Below are 14,686 nucleotides of genomic sequence, written 5' to 3'. Positions count from 1 at the left end.
AACTGCACCCAGCCCGCAGGTGAACTTTAGCAGTGAACTCCAGCACTTGGCCGTGCCCTTTCACTTGGCTTTTTGCATCTTTTATTACCCAGTGTCTCAGGTGGCCATTCTGTTGGGACTAGAATGTCCTGACGTTGGCTCGGTCCAGTGGTCTTGCCGGAGGGGTTGCATTTCCCATTGTTGTTCAGACTTGTCTTGGGCTTCCAGCTTTGCATAGAGTGTGGGATTTCTGCATGTAGCCCCATGCGCAGTAGCTGGAGAGGGTGGGAAGTTTTGCCTGTTTTAAAAGAAGTACTTATATTTCTGGCTTGTCTGCTAAACGGTGGGCTGAGATGACATGGCAGTTGTAATCCGGGGGTGCTGTTTGACCTGAGGACCAGCCTTACAGCCCTGGGCTATTTTTAAGGAGCAGAGAATGAGATTTTGGAATATTTGAAATTCTTAAAAAGGCACATTGGAAAGGACACTTTTTGAGTGTCTGGGTATCATTTTTATGAACACCTTTTAATGGAAGGCTGAGGAGTTGATGTTAGAAACAGTGAGAGGTTTTCTTGAAATAGCAGCCTCTGATCAGGAAGAAGTTCACTTCCCAGCTGTGAAAAATGTGGCGCTAACTAAGCAGTTCTCTGCCCCGACTCTGCAGCACCTGCACTCATGGTGAGGTGACGGCAGACGTTGATGCGAAGTTCCTCCCAAGCCATTGCGGAGAGTCTCAGGCTGGCCGGCCAGGATGCTGCAAAGGCGCTGTGCTGGCTTTCAGCACATCACTTGTCTTTGGGGAAGGTGGTTCTCCAGTCAACCAGTGGTTCTGAAGTAGCCTCTTAAGTAAGGCCAGGAGGAGGGGTGGTTCTCACTGACAGTGTTTGTGCCCCACAGAACTCTCCCAACGATCTTCAGATGCTTTCTGACGCACCTGCTCACCATCTCTTCTGCCTTCTGCCTCCTGTGCCCCCCACCCAGAATGCCCTTCCTGAAGTGCTTGCTGTCATCCAGGTACAGAATCGTCTTCGTGGCATTGATTGGGGAACCACTTAGTCATCAAGGATTATGGCTTAGTAACTGAAGCTCTTGATTCCTGGTCTGGAGCCACGTGCCTGGGTGTATCCAGGCGGATGATAATGGTGCATTGCACAAAGCCACCACCCTGACACAAACCCAAAGCCCCACAGGGTTCACGGATGAGTGAAAGTCAGAACTGGCCACTCCTTTGACTTACAATTCCTCCTAAAACAGAAATTTTAAAATTTTCCTCCTTTATTACAAAAGCAGTACATGGTACTTGTAAAATTAGAAGACACAGATTGGAAAAAATAATATTTTTAATGACCAGCATGTATTTATGCATTTCTTTATCATTTTTCCTTTTCATAAACATGGGATCATATTATTTGATGACTTTTTTTTCCCAATGTGTCAAGAATTCATAATCTGCATTTTTTTTTTTTGCCTTTTTTTTAATGGGTAGGAGGAGGAAGGTAATTAGATTTATTTATTTAGTTGGTTATTTTAATGGAGGTACTGGGGATTGAACCCGGGACCTGGTGCATGCTAAGCATGTACTCTAACCACTGAGCTATACACTGCCCCCCAATAATCTGCATAATTGTTACAGGCTGTGTTGTATTTCATTGCCTGCATGTACCATACCATGTTTAACCAACCTCCTATTAGACCTTTGAGTTATTGTGAATTTGCACAGTTCTGTATAGAGCCACATGAGCATCCTGAGTCTTAACTTATGAGCACACATGCACATCATGTGTAGAGACCTCTCCTAGTGAGGTCTTGCTCCCTGGGCCAGGAGGATGTCAGTATTCTGCCTTGTTAATGATGGTGTCAGGATGCCCACAGAATGTGGTAATGAAACTTCCATTGGAAATTGGTGAGCCAGTTACAGGGTTAAGCCTGAGCTGGCGTGGAAACAACTGGCGAAGTCAGAGAAGCGGCAGAGTGCAGGTGATGTTCTGTGGGCGGGCTCTGAGCCTGGAGCCTGCCTCTCCGTCTGCACTGTCCTGCTCCCCCGACAGGTGTGCCTTGAGGGGGAGATTTCTCGCCAGTCCATCTTGAACAGCCTGTCTCGAGGCAAGAAGGCTTCGGGGGACCTGATTCCATGGACAGTGTCCGAACAGGTGAAGTGCTTTCCCTGGTGTGTCCGAGTCAGTGAGACTGGCAGTGTTGGAGGCTGTCTTTTGGTGCTAAGTTCTGGCTTGTGTCTCCCTCACAGTTTCAAGATCCAGACTTCGGCGGCCTGTCAGGTGGAAGGGTTGTCCGCATTGCTGTTCACCCAGATTATCAAGGGGTAATGTGTCCACATGCCTTCAAACCTGGTGTACTGTTACTAGCTGCAGCCGTGTTGCTGGCCATTCGTTAGGGCAGGTGTTCTTGATTGTTTAAATAGGAAGCTGGTCAAGGAGTAGCAGTTCCAGGTACCCCTCTGCTGTGGGTGGGTTTGCCTGGGGATGGGTGGGTAGATTTGTCTGGGGATGGGTGGGTGGGCAGGATGATCGTGTGTGCTTGCCCTTCCTTTGTTTATGAGGACATGAGACTTGTGAACCAGATCTGCTTCCTGTAATTACCTCCTGTTTCTTAGAAATCCCTACCGGGGAGTTGGCTGTAGCCTCATCAGTTTGGGGCTGGCTGATTTGTGGACCAGAAAGCACAGCCAGCCGCCCTTGTGCTCGGGTGGCAGATGGGCTAGCCAGTGCGAGAGTCAGGGTCACGGCACGCTAGGTCTTAAGGGTCTCTACTTTGACTTCATTGTGGGGTTTCATTGGTCCTTTTTGCCAAGTGCAATCTGACCCAGAGTGAAGGCTTTCTGGAAGCAACACAGGGGCGTAGAAGTGGTTTGGACACCGAGAACGCCTCTTTTCCCTTTGCCCGTCCCCCTCTGTGTTTGTTCAGATGGGCTACGGCAGCCGAGCCCTGCAGCTGCTGCAGCTGTACTACGAAGGCAGGTTCCCTTGCCTGGAGGAGAAGGTCCTCGAGACGTCACAAGAAATCCACACCGTCAGCAGTGAGGTAAGCATGTTCTGGCCGAGCCCTGGGCTCCTGGGAGGGTAGTTCTTTGGGTCTTCAGAGCATCAAGAGCTACTTCAGGTCCGGGCTCTCTGGGCGGCAGCAGCAGGTTTCCTCTGCTGTTTTCAAGAAGCTGCTCTTTCTCCAGCTAATAGTTTACCCGAAAACCTCAGATCAGCATTATCAGCCTCACCTGGAAACTTCTTAAAAGTACCAGGTCTTGAGCCCCACCCCAGGCCACCTGAAGCTGTCTTAACAAGCTCCCAGGTGATGCTGATGTGTGCTCCAGCTTAAAGCCACTGCTCTGCGGTCTCCTCCTCTTAGTCCTGAGCTTGGACTGAGGGAGCTCTGTCCTTCCAGGTTAGGAGCTGGGGTGGCTTTCCACACGCCTCCATTTGATTCTCACAGTGCTCCTGTTTAGGAGGTGGGGAAGGGGCTTGTATTTAAGGTCAGGCTCAGAGGTTTGTCACTTCCTAAGGCACAGGGCCACCCTCCCCCACCCCTAATCTTCAGAATCCTGTTACTGGCATTTCTTTCTTTTTTTTTTTTTTGGCATTTCTAAACCCTGTGGCTATTTTTTCTGCATTTTGGGTTCCGAGCGGTGTGATTCCGTGCATATCTAGGGATTTGGTATCCTTAGGCATGATCACTGGACTTAATGGTGTTCCTATATTTTAAAAACTATGGGAACAAAACCGAGAGGCCTGTCCTGGTTTTTGTTGTGTTTGTCCAGAGCCTGGAGTGGCAGGGGTGCTTGGGAATGTCACTAACCTCCCTGCCCCTCTGCTGGGTGGACGGGCTCTCCCCCACCATCCTCCAGGCTGTCAGCTTGTTGGAAGAAGTCGTCACTCCCCGGAAGGACCTGCCTCCCTTACTTCTCAAACTGAATGAGAGGCCTGCTGAGCGCCTGGATTACCTGGGGGTGTCCTACGGCTTGACCCCCAGGCTCCTCAAGTAAGGGTTTACCTGCCCTTCCTCCCCCGCTTCAGCCCCTTGGCCTCGGGGTCCTGAGAATGAGAGTTGCGTGGGCTGCGTGTCTGCCTTTCTGGAGGCGTCTGTGTCAGCCGTCCGTGACTCCCCGTGTCCCCCGGCCTTTCCCAGCTTTATGTGTCGGTCGCTCCCAGAAGGTGCACGCAGTGACCTGCTGTCTTTGCATCTTTGCAGGTTCTGGAAACGAGCTGGGTTTGTTCCTGTCTATCTGAGACAGACCCCGGTGAGTGAGGCGTCTGGCTGAGGAGGGGCTGGGGACAGGTCTGTCCTTGCATAGAGCCCTGGTGCCTCCTGCTGTGCTCTGAGCAGGCCTGCCTGTGCCTCCAGGAGGTTTGTTCCAGGCCACCAAAGCAGCCATCCTCACTGAGAGACCACATGGTCACACTGTCCCCCACTATGAGTACAGTGGCTTGTGCTGGCTCCTAAAATGGCAGAGGTGCATGTGGACTTGTCCATTAGATTCTGGAATCCTTTAACGGGGGTCCTCCTCAGATTTGTATTTTAAAAGAAAAGTGGTTTTAGGAGAGGAGAGCGTTTGTGCAGACTCAAATACTATAATTTGGCATCTGAAGGAGGGGCGTGACTGTGGATGACAGAGCCATAGAGGGTGTTATGGAAGGTGAGAGAGTGACTGTCAGTTCATTAAAGAGATATATATTTAGTACCTACAGTGAGTCAGGCAGTGGGCAAGGTAAGCCATGAGGCTTATTACCTAATGGGTAGAACACAGGTAACAAAATGAACAAATAAGAAATTTTCAGATGGTTGTATTGTACCATCTGGAAAACCAAACCCTGACGTTTATAGCGTAATGAGTGGTCAGGCTTCTGAGGGGTGGGTGACCTTTCAAACTGCAACCTGAGTGATCAGAATGGGCCAGCTGTGGGACAGTCCTGCCTGCGGAAAAGAGCCTTTCCAAGCAGAGGATGCGGTAAACATGAAGGCCTGAGGTGGAAAGGAAGTGATTTGAAGGAAATGGAAGGCCAGCGTGACTGGAGGGCCCTTTTAAGGAAAAGGTGGTGGTTCAAGGTGGGGCAGTCGGGTCCGGTTGAGGGCCCTGTGTTCCTTCCCCATTCAGCTGGAGGGAGGGGCTGGGGGAGGCTGCTGGGGCTGCCGTGTAGATGATGGCCGGTAGTCTCCCAGGAATAGAGGCGGGGAGATGAGTGGGTAGGAGATGGTGTTTTGGACTGAGGAGGACGTGGTGAGGTGGAGAGAAGGGGCCAGGTGCCAAGTGTGTTTGGGAGGTCGAACTGACTAGAGTGGAAGGATGGGGGATGTGGAAGGTGTGTGAACAGAAGGACCAAGGATAGTTCTTAGAAGATTTTGGGCTTGAGAGACTAGTGTTGAGACAAGGGGTGAGAAACTGAATGTTGGAGGTACTGTTTGCTGAGATACGTCTCAGTGGGGAAAGGCCAGGTTTGGAAGTGGGAACTGGTTTTGGCACAGTAAATGTGAGATGCGTATTAGGCACACAGGTGGAAGCACGGAATAGGCGGCTGACAGCAGGAGTCTGGAATTCAAGGCAGAGGTTGTGACTGGAGGTAGATTTGAGAGTCGTCGGCTTATTTTTAATAGAGTGTACTGCCTGGGGTCAAGAATTTTTTCTGGCAGGGGTGGGGTCTGTTTTCTTCGCAGCTGTAACCCTAGCACTTAGTAGCATCTACTGTGTATAGTTTGTGTTCCGTAAATACTTTTGTTTCATGATCAAGCATTTAAAGCTGTTGAAAGTAGGGACTGAAAATAAAGAGAGTGAGTCCTTAGACTCTCCACCGTTCAGAGGAGTGAATCGGAAAGCACAGCAAGGGAGACTGAGCAGGAGTAGCCTTGCTCTGCAGGAGAAAGTCGGGGTGTGGCTTCAGGAGCCAAGAGTAACAAGTGTTTGGAGAAGGGGAGTCAGTTGCTGGCAGAGCAGGTAAGATGAGGACACCCAGGTGACCACGGGATTTGTCAGCACTGCTGATCTGAGTGAAAGCCGCTCCCGTGCACTTGAGGGATCAGCCTGATGGGAGAGAACGGGAGGTGAGGAGACAGACCGAATACATGATTCATCCACGTGGCAAAGGGAGCTGGAGGGAGACTGGAGTGAAGGCGGGTTTGTCAACTGGGAGATTCTAGAACACTAGAATTGTTTACTGCAGGGTATGATCCTGTAGAGCTCATGCAGACAGGTGAGTGGGGCTGATTGCAGGAGTGCAGGCCTGGAGGAGGCAAGGAGGGCAGGACCCGGGGTGCAGGAGGAGAGGTGGGCACCGCATCCCTCACAAGAGAGAGTTAAGTTGGTGCCGGGAGGATGAAAAAGTTTCCAATTGCTTCTGCTTTCCCAAAGACTGGAGGTCAGCAGCTGAGAGGGAGTGCTGGGGGTTTGATTTTGGAGAGTTCAAGGTCAGTAGCCAAAAGGTGGTGCCCATTTGAGAGTTCCCAGTGGACTAGTTAGGACCATTCGGGTGTAGGGCTGCTTCCACATGGGCAGGAGCAGCTCCTGAGGGGCTGGTCCTTGTCGGCAAGTTTGGTCTGGGCTGGAACGTAAATTTGGTGATTCACTGCAAGGAGCACACAGACCAGTGGGTTCAGTGCAGATCACGTTATGTCCCTGTGGTCTTGTGCTGTGCTCGGCTTGTTTGTGACTTGGTGGAGGTCTTTTGTTACTGGAAAGCCCTTCGGTTGAAATCCATTAGATATTTTTATGGTGTTGGGCTTTGTGGTTGTTGTGTAGTAAAAAATTTAAAACCTGTGGTCACTGTTTTAGCCCCTAAAGAAGCCTGCACTTACAAACTGGTTGCCAGCAGGGGAACTGTAGCCATCCTGTTTTTTGGCTGTGGAGTTTTTGGTGTAAGCACCCAAAGCATGGAGTTTAAGCTATAACGACAGTTCAGGATCTTCCCTGACGCAAGCAAGTGGCTCACACCTGTGGGTCCAGGGTAGAAGGTGTGCTGTGAAGGTCTGAGCAGCTCTGCTCCATCGCCAGGGCACCTGCTCAGAAGTTGCAGGACAAAAGGTCTTCGGAAGCTGTTGTGTAGGTGGGGGTGCTCATCCTTTAGAAGTGACAGACCGTTCATAAATGGGGTTTTTGGTGTCAGTTAAGGATTTGTGTTTCCCAGAATGACCTGACCGGAGAGCACTCGTGCATCATGCTGAAGACGCTGACAGATGAGGATGAGGGCGACCGGGGCGCCTGGCTCTCGGCCTTTTGGAAAGGTGAACGAGAGTGGAGTGGGGGTGGGGGGGCTCAGCCAGGTGCCCAGGGTGGGGCATGTGGACCTGACTCCGCGTGGTTGGGCCCCACAGATTTCCGAAGGCGGTTCCTCGCCCTGTTGTCCTACCAGTTCAGCACTTTCTCTCCTCCCCTGGCTCTGAACATCCTTCAGAACAGGAACATCGTGAAACCCACGCAGCCAGGTGAGCTGCGGGGCTGCAGGAGGGTGGGTGGGGCTTGGTTGTGTAACGGGAGGTGGGTGTGTGGTCCAGAAAGAGGGCTGGACTAGGGATGGGGGACCGGTTCCAGGCCTGCATCTCCCACCACCCACCTCCACCCAGCAGGCCCTGCTCCACCCCAGGGGCCCTGTCACACACTGTGCCTGTTGTTCTGACAAGACTTGGGGGATGTGATTGGGCTTCAGAGATGTATGTGAGGTCATACAGCTAGTCAGTTATGGAACCGAATCTAAATCCTGTGAGCGAGGGTACCTAGCTCAATCCTGAAGTTCAGTTTCCTTGTTCATGAAATTATAATAAGAATATACTGCCAACCTTCTGTGGCCAACACGTAGAAGTGTTTTGGGCATGTAAATTCTGTTTGAATATTTAAGGCACAAAAAAGGGTGTAAAGGATCATTAGAATTAACAGCTGTGGAGGTTTTTCCCTGTTGCTAATTATGTGCGCGTGCATACCTGTTTTTTGCCAATTGTATTTTGATGAAAAAATCTGTTTCTCGAGCTGGGTGGAATGTGGGAAACTGAGTCCTGAGAAGTGACAAAGTGGGGCGAGAGTGTTGTATTCATCTGAGCCCGGAGCACGGGAGCCTTTCCTTGGTCTCAGGTGTTGGCATGGAACTCTGAGCAAGGGTCACGTGCCACCCATCCCCCTCCCAGCACGCCCCAGCTGCCTCCCCTTTACAGAAGAGGCAGGGCTGCCCGGGGCACTCTGTTGTAATGGTTGGCCAGCATTCTCGGGTGGCTTCTCCCCTTCTCTGGCTGAAGGTCTGGTGGAGGAGCAGGTGCTAGGGTGCCATCTGGGGACCGTGTGTGTGCTGTCTGGGAACCCTGTCAGATCCTGTGAGGGCATCGGGCTGCCCTGACCCTTCTGGGTCTGTCGCATGTATAGCCCTACGCCGGGAGGAGCTGGAAGCGCTCTTCCTCCCCTATGACCTGAAGAGGCTGGAGATGTATTCGCGGAATATGGTTGACTACCACCTCATCATGGACATGATCCCGGCCATTTCCCGGATGTATTTCCTGAACCAGCTGGGGGACCTGGCCCTGTCCGCTGCCCAGTCGGTAAGTTACCTGCTTCTTGGGTGCTGGTATTGTGGGGCAATTTACATGCTGGGTGTTGGGTTGGATGCTTTGATGTAATTTTGTGCATTTAGTTCCTCATGGTTCCGATAGGTGGGTAGTGATCTCTACTTTCAACAGGTGGGGACTCTTGGGCTCTGTAGTCGAGCCCCAGGCCCAACCATACCATTAGTAAGTAGAAGAGCTGCAGCCTGGGCCCACATTCCCCCCACCCACCACGCTGGCTTGATTCTTACTCTACTTCATCGGGGGTCCAGGAGCTCCTTGTACCTGGAACGTAGTTGTGAAGCAGCTGTCTGCCTGGATAAGAAGTTGGTTTGGGGATCGCAGGAAGGGGTGTTTCCCGGTGGTTTCAGTAGCAGGATGAGTGGGAAGATTCTAAAATAGGCAGTGTCAGTTGATTTTTGTACCAGATACCTTTGGTCAAGGGGAATAACTCTGATTCCTGGTACCATTTTAATGGGCGAGAGCCCATCCTGGCAGCCACTCCAGCAGATTTCCCATTCTCCAGGCTCTTCTCTTAGGGATTGGCCTGCAGCACAAGTCCGTGGACCAGCTGGAAAAGGAGATTGAGCTGCCCTCGGGCCAGTTGATGGGACTTTTCAACCGGATCATCCGCAAAGTCGTGAAGGTATCCTCAGCCAAGGGCAGGGTTTTGAAAAATGTGTCAAACCCACTCCCTGTCCCAAGATGCAAAAATGTTAACATTTGGCCATATTTGCTGTAGATCTACACACGCACATGCACATGCCCGCACGCACGCACACACACACACACGCAGAACAAGAGGGCTTCAGCTGTATCTGTCATGTTCTGTGTTCTCTCCCAGAGGCATCACTGTTAGGAGTGTGACACCTGTCCTGTGTGTTTCCATGCTCCTCCCATGAACGCGTGTGCTCCTAAACCAGAGTATACACTAAATGACTTGCTAACAAGTGACTGGGTCCCTGCTGCTGCTTCATCTCCTGCTTCTCGGCCTTGGTCTTTTGTAGCTTTTTAATGAAGTGCAGGAAAAGGCCATCGAGGAGCAGATGGTGGCAGTGAAGGACGTGGTCATGGAGCCCACCATGAAGACGCTGAGTGACGAGCTGGTATGCTCCCGCCCAAGGCCTCACGAACACTGCGCGTCCGCCCTTTCCCCTGTCGGGAGAGTCCTCTGCACTGGCCCAGCTCGGGGGCGCTGGTGTCCTGTGGGTGTGAGTGAGTGCCAGCTCCCGCATCTTCCTGCCCTGGGTGTGCGTGCATGCCCGCAGTCCAGCAGCTGCTGTTGGAAACTTGTTTGTTTATCCTTTTAGGTTTTCAGAGGGCACGTTTTATGTTCATGTACGCTTTAGTGAGAGCTGCCTCTAACAGTGTAGGGGGTAAACTGGGGAGAAAGAGAGGTCTGCTCATCCTCGTGGTGATATTCTGCCCCATCCCATTTGTCTGTGATTTGTCCCCTGCTTGACTGACCTACTCTGTATACGGTTCTTTGACCACAGGATGAAGCTGCAAAGGAATTCCAGGAGAAACACAAGAAAGAAGTGGGGAAGCTGAAGGACATGGACCTCTCTCAGTAAGGCCCCTCCACTCCCCGTGGGAAGCGCTGGGGCTCTGCCTTGGCCTCTAGGCCCCAGAATCGGCCTGCAGGTTTCTCCTAATTCACATCCTGGGTGCCTTGGAAGCTGTGTTTCATGGGATCATCTTTAGAAGCACTACAGCTAAAATCCTCCTAATTCAGTATTTGCATGATTTTGAAGGATTTGTTTTCCTCAGATCAGCTCTGCCACTTTGTGAATCATGACTTGCAAATCACACTCCCGGGATCCCCTGGGTTCCACTTCATGCCTTGGGCCCCTCAGGGAAGGGAGATGCTAATTGATGAGCATTCACTTTTAATGGCCACGTTTTTATATTTGACTTTTGCATGTCAGTTTGTTTGAGAAAGGATTCTACTGCAAACAAACCTACAAAACCCCTTGCTCTAGAACCCTCTGTGCGCTAGAAATCCTAGTCCCTTTTGAGCTTCAACTATAGTGGCCTTACCCGGCCCATGGATTGATGCAAGTAACAGCTCCAGAATTGGTGGCCTCTGAGCCTCTTTGGCTGTAGTCCTGTTGCTGGTTCATTAGTGATGGTGGTGGTTGGACATGAGATGGAGGCGGCCAGGGGGTCCCTGGGCAGGGTATGGAGCTCTGCCCTCAGCTTTTCAGTATCAGACCCTGGACTTGCCAGGATTGTGAGATCTCAGATGGGGCCAGGTGGGGAGCAGTCTGAGGGCAGGTGGGCTGTGGAGGTGGGGGTGACAGGAGGCTTCTCTGATGGGCAGTTGATGAGAGTCACGTGGGAGAAGTCAGGCAGCTGCCTTCTGTGCGGACTGACCCCTGCTGGCAGGCCTGACCCTCCTTGCTCCAGTGAGCTTTCTGTCCCTGGGCGCTCAGCTGCACGCCTGTCCCCTACTCTCTGCTGTTCAAATGTTGATGCAGCTGGGCCTGGCTCTTGTGACAGGACGTGTGTGATAAGAACGTTGTCGCTGTCTTACTTTAAGCAGTTCTCTCTTCTTTTGGGTAGGCTTTGATATTTTCCTTTGTTTTTTAGATACGTGATCCGTGGGGACGATGAAGAGTGGAATGAGGTTTTGAACAAAGCCGGACAGAATGCCTCGATCATCAGCCTGAAAAGGTGAGGGTCTGGCACACATCTGACAGGCAGGCATTCTCGCCTCTCTAGGAAATAGGAGGTTGGAGCAGAAGCTTTGGGAAGTCGCTATTCTTTCCATTGGGTGTGGCTGCTTTTGTAGCCGGGCCATCGCTTAGGCCTGGATCTCGGCCTCCCTCTCAGTCCCCAGACATGCCAGGGAGGCGGGCTTGAGAACAGCCCTGGTGTTGCTGCTAGCTGGGCACTTTCTGGGGGCTTTAATGCAGCATCTCCTTCGTGCTCAGAACAACAGAGGTGGTTGTATTCCTATATCACTGCTTCAACGATGAAGGAACCAAGCCGCTAGGGTGGCAAGTAACTTCCCAAGAAGCATGTAGCTAGTAAGAGGCAGAGCTAGAGTCAGGACCAGGCTTGTCCTTTGCAAAGCCCGCAGTGTTCCCTGCTGCACTCTTCTTCCACTAAGCCAAGCCGTTCTCCAAGCTTGGGGTTTTATGGTTCCTTTATACCATAAAAATGATTGCCGACCCCAAAGGAGTTTTGTTTATGTGGGTTATATCTGTCTTTTGTTTATGTGGGTCTCCTATTAGAAATGAAAAACTGAGAAATTAAAAAAAATGTTTGTTCATTCAAAACTAACAATCAGGGGCTCGTTATGGGTTTTTTCTTGTTTTAAAAAATACCGTTTTTCATAAAAATTTTAGGGGGAAGAGTAGCATTGTTTTCCATTTACATGTTTGCCAGTCTCTCTGACAGCTGGCTCACTAGAAGGCAGCTGGATTCTCCTACCTGCTTCTGCATTCGGTCTGTTGTGCCATCACGCGTCTCGTAGCCTCTGGAAAATGGAGCAGTTGGGAGGGAATGAAGTGGAAAAGGCAAACAATGTATTAGGGTTATGACGAAGATGGCCCTACTTGGAAAGTTCTCGGGGACCCCAGGCCCCAGCTGCTTCTCTGCAGAGCAGTGCCTATGTAGACGACAGTGGTTCCGTGGGTGGGTCCTTCACCAGAGTTTTTCTGGGGAAGACAGTGAGGCCTCCCCTGCCCTGGGCGTCTGGGGATGAGGCTTGAGCAGATGAAGCTGGTTTTGGGGTTAGTGAGGGAGGCTTGTTCTTGACATTGCCATAGACAGGGTCCCCTGAAGAGTTTATTTGGAAAGAGGAAATCTTGTGCCTCTAGGAACCATAGGCTCCAGAAATCAGATACTCTCTTCTGCCGGCTCTGTAAGTCACTACGCTACCTTGAAGTTTCCAGCATCAATACCAGCCTCGTTTTTCTGGTGCTCTGTGATGTGGCACAAAAGCCCACTGTCAGTGTGTCCTCATTCCTGGTTTGGACAATATGGCAGGTGTGGCCCAGGGCGCATGATGGCTGTGGCCTTGAGTGTGGTGGCTTTGACTGGAACAAAAGGCCGGCGGTGTACCTGGTGCAGCAACAGCCTGGTTCCAAGCTCCACAGAGCTCGGCCTCCCCTGCCTGCCGTTTGTCTGGCTGCCTCTGCCCTGAGGAGCCTCCTGCACCAGCCAGCCTGTGTGGTGGTTCATGCACTTGAGGGCTCTGGGTAAATATGAAAGTTTGCACTTTTGGAGGTAAAAACACTGATAACTGTCATTATGTATCCCTTGAAGCCTTTTCTTTCTGTTTTCTGAGCAGTCACTTCATTCAGGTGATGTTAATGGTCTCTGGACAAAACTGTTCACCCTCTCCTCATAGGGAGGGGTTTGTTTCCAGAGCAGAATGACACTGGAGAGAATCTTTAACCTGTAAGAGGGAAGGCAGGTGGCCTTCTGCTGAACGATTCCCATGCTAATCTACCAGTGTGGAACCTACTGGCCAGCTGAAATGTGTACCCGGGTTACTACTCCTTTGGATTTTCTTCTCATTTAGCAAAAAAAAAAATAATAATATCACATCAAAAAAGTATTATATGGTTTTCCTGGAAGATTCATGCTTTGTATTAAGGACTGTCCTCAGGGTCACTGGGATAATATGTCTGGTTTCCAGGGTAATCCTTAGTGGTGAGTGGTGGGAAGGAATTTGCCTTGTGATGCCTTAGATTTTTTTTTTTGAGGTCTTGGGAGGGGGGACCGAATAGCTTTCAGGAGTGAAGGCAGGCATAAATTTGTTCCTCCACAGACCAAGAGCTTGGTCAGGGCAGGAACTGAGTCGGTGCAGTGTATCCCCTGCCCCCGGCACGATGCCTTATGGGCTTGCAGAGAACACTTAGGTCTGACTGGGTGTTCTTACATTCAGTTTCAGATGGCGGAAACCCTTTTCAGACAAAGCAGAGCAGTCTGAAAGAGGTTACAGACCATGCGTGTTTCATTCTTTATACTCCTGTTTTGTTTTTCTTCTCCAGTGACAAGAAAAGGAAACTGGAAGCCAAAAAAGAACCCAAACAGAACAAAAAGTTGAAGAAAAACAGAGATGTGAAGAACAAAAAAGATATGAAACTGAAGCAGAAGAAATAGTGGAGAGAAACTTGGACGTCGGCGGCTGACTCGTAAGGCTATGCCCTGACTTTCTGAACTGTCTCTGGCTGGACTGGGCGGCAGCCGACTGGACTACTAAAAACAACAAGAGCCCCCATCAAACCCGGAATTGGCTGGGAATTCAGTCTATTGGCTGAGCTTGGCTTAAGGCAAAGTCACTTCTGAGTGAGTCTGCACAGAACTCAGTGGTCGGCAAACCTCCGGCATGGTCTCTCCTCCGCCTGGTCCAGGCCTGCCTCTCCCATATGTTCATAGTTTGCTTTGGGCCCAGCTTATTTGGTTCTTTCCCACACGTGCAGAAGCCACGCTGGCTCTTGCCCCTCTTCAGGCGTCAAGTACACAGCCTTCTGGGGATGCTCGGGAGGCTGCTGGCGGAGCGCCGGGGCCTCTTGTCCTGGACTCATCCACGGTGTCAGAGGCCCGGAGCCGCGGGAGCTCTGGTCCAGCCAGGCGGCCGTGGCCGCAGTTAGTACGCTGGGATCCGCGCTGGTGTGCCGTCTACTCCCGGCTCCAGCAGGCCTGCTGCCCAGGGGCCCAGAAAAGCCTGAGCTCTTAATTTAGGAAGGATATGACATCTGAGTCGCCAAAGCCTGTTATTTCCTCCGTTTGGGAAAAATTGTTGGAAAAGACCCTTTTGCTAGCAGGGGTGAGAGGGAGATAGATCTCTATTTTTAATAAATAACATCCTCCCTATGTGCCCACTGACTCCATGGAGGTGGAAATTGCACTTTGCCCCATTTCTTCTGGTGGATCTCAGCTGCCAGGTGCACTTTGGAGGGTGCTGGAATCAAGGCCCAGGGTGGGCAGTGTGGCCAGGACTTAACGACCCAGGAGCCCAGGAGAAGTGGCCACACTGACCGGTGCTCGATGTGGTTGTCCCGAGGACCTTGGTGTGGCACTTGGAAGCCAGCTAGTTGCGCCTCTTTTCCTCCATAGCTCCTGGCAGGTCGTTTGGTTCCCCTCTGTCTTGGTGGACAGAAATTAGGTGGTGGTTTCACTTTTACTTTGGTTATTATGTTTGATAGTATCTACTTTCTGGCCCCAA

The 14,686-nt window shown here is 51.2% G+C and overlaps 1 protein-coding gene across 1 annotated transcript in view; it reads left to right on the top strand.

Moving 5' to 3' along the window:
- NAT10 (N-acetyltransferase 10) overlaps window positions 1-14,368 on the top strand; it is a 37,919-nt gene extending 23,551 nt beyond the window's left edge. The window contains exons 16-29 of the mRNA XM_074372182.1: window positions 877-993; window positions 2,028-2,129; window positions 2,225-2,299; window positions 2,902-3,018; window positions 3,836-3,969; window positions 4,180-4,228; window positions 7,104-7,200; window positions 7,291-7,401; window positions 8,327-8,499; window positions 9,029-9,148; window positions 9,510-9,608; window positions 9,999-10,072; window positions 11,095-11,178; window positions 13,509-14,368. Coding sequence (XP_074228283.1) covers window positions 877-993; window positions 2,028-2,129; window positions 2,225-2,299; window positions 2,902-3,018; window positions 3,836-3,969; window positions 4,180-4,228; window positions 7,104-7,200; window positions 7,291-7,401; window positions 8,327-8,499; window positions 9,029-9,148; window positions 9,510-9,608; window positions 9,999-10,072; window positions 11,095-11,178; window positions 13,509-13,620 — 1,464 coding nt within the window. The 3' untranslated portion in view covers window positions 13,621-14,368. The remainder of the gene's footprint in view (window positions 1-876; window positions 994-2,027; window positions 2,130-2,224; window positions 2,300-2,901; window positions 3,019-3,835; window positions 3,970-4,179; window positions 4,229-7,103; window positions 7,201-7,290; window positions 7,402-8,326; window positions 8,500-9,028; window positions 9,149-9,509; window positions 9,609-9,998; window positions 10,073-11,094; window positions 11,179-13,508) is intronic.
- The last annotated feature ends 318 nt before the right edge of the window (window positions 14,369-14,686 follow it).

This window comes from Camelus bactrianus, chromosome 10 (genome assembly GCF_048773025.1).
Source record: "Camelus bactrianus isolate YW-2024 breed Bactrian camel chromosome 10, ASM4877302v1, whole genome shotgun sequence".
Classification (NCBI taxonomy): Eukaryota; Metazoa; Chordata; class Mammalia; order Artiodactyla; family Camelidae; genus Camelus; species Camelus bactrianus.
The sequence above is the reverse complement of the archived record's forward strand: the minus strand, read 5'-3'. Positions and strand labels throughout refer to the sequence as shown.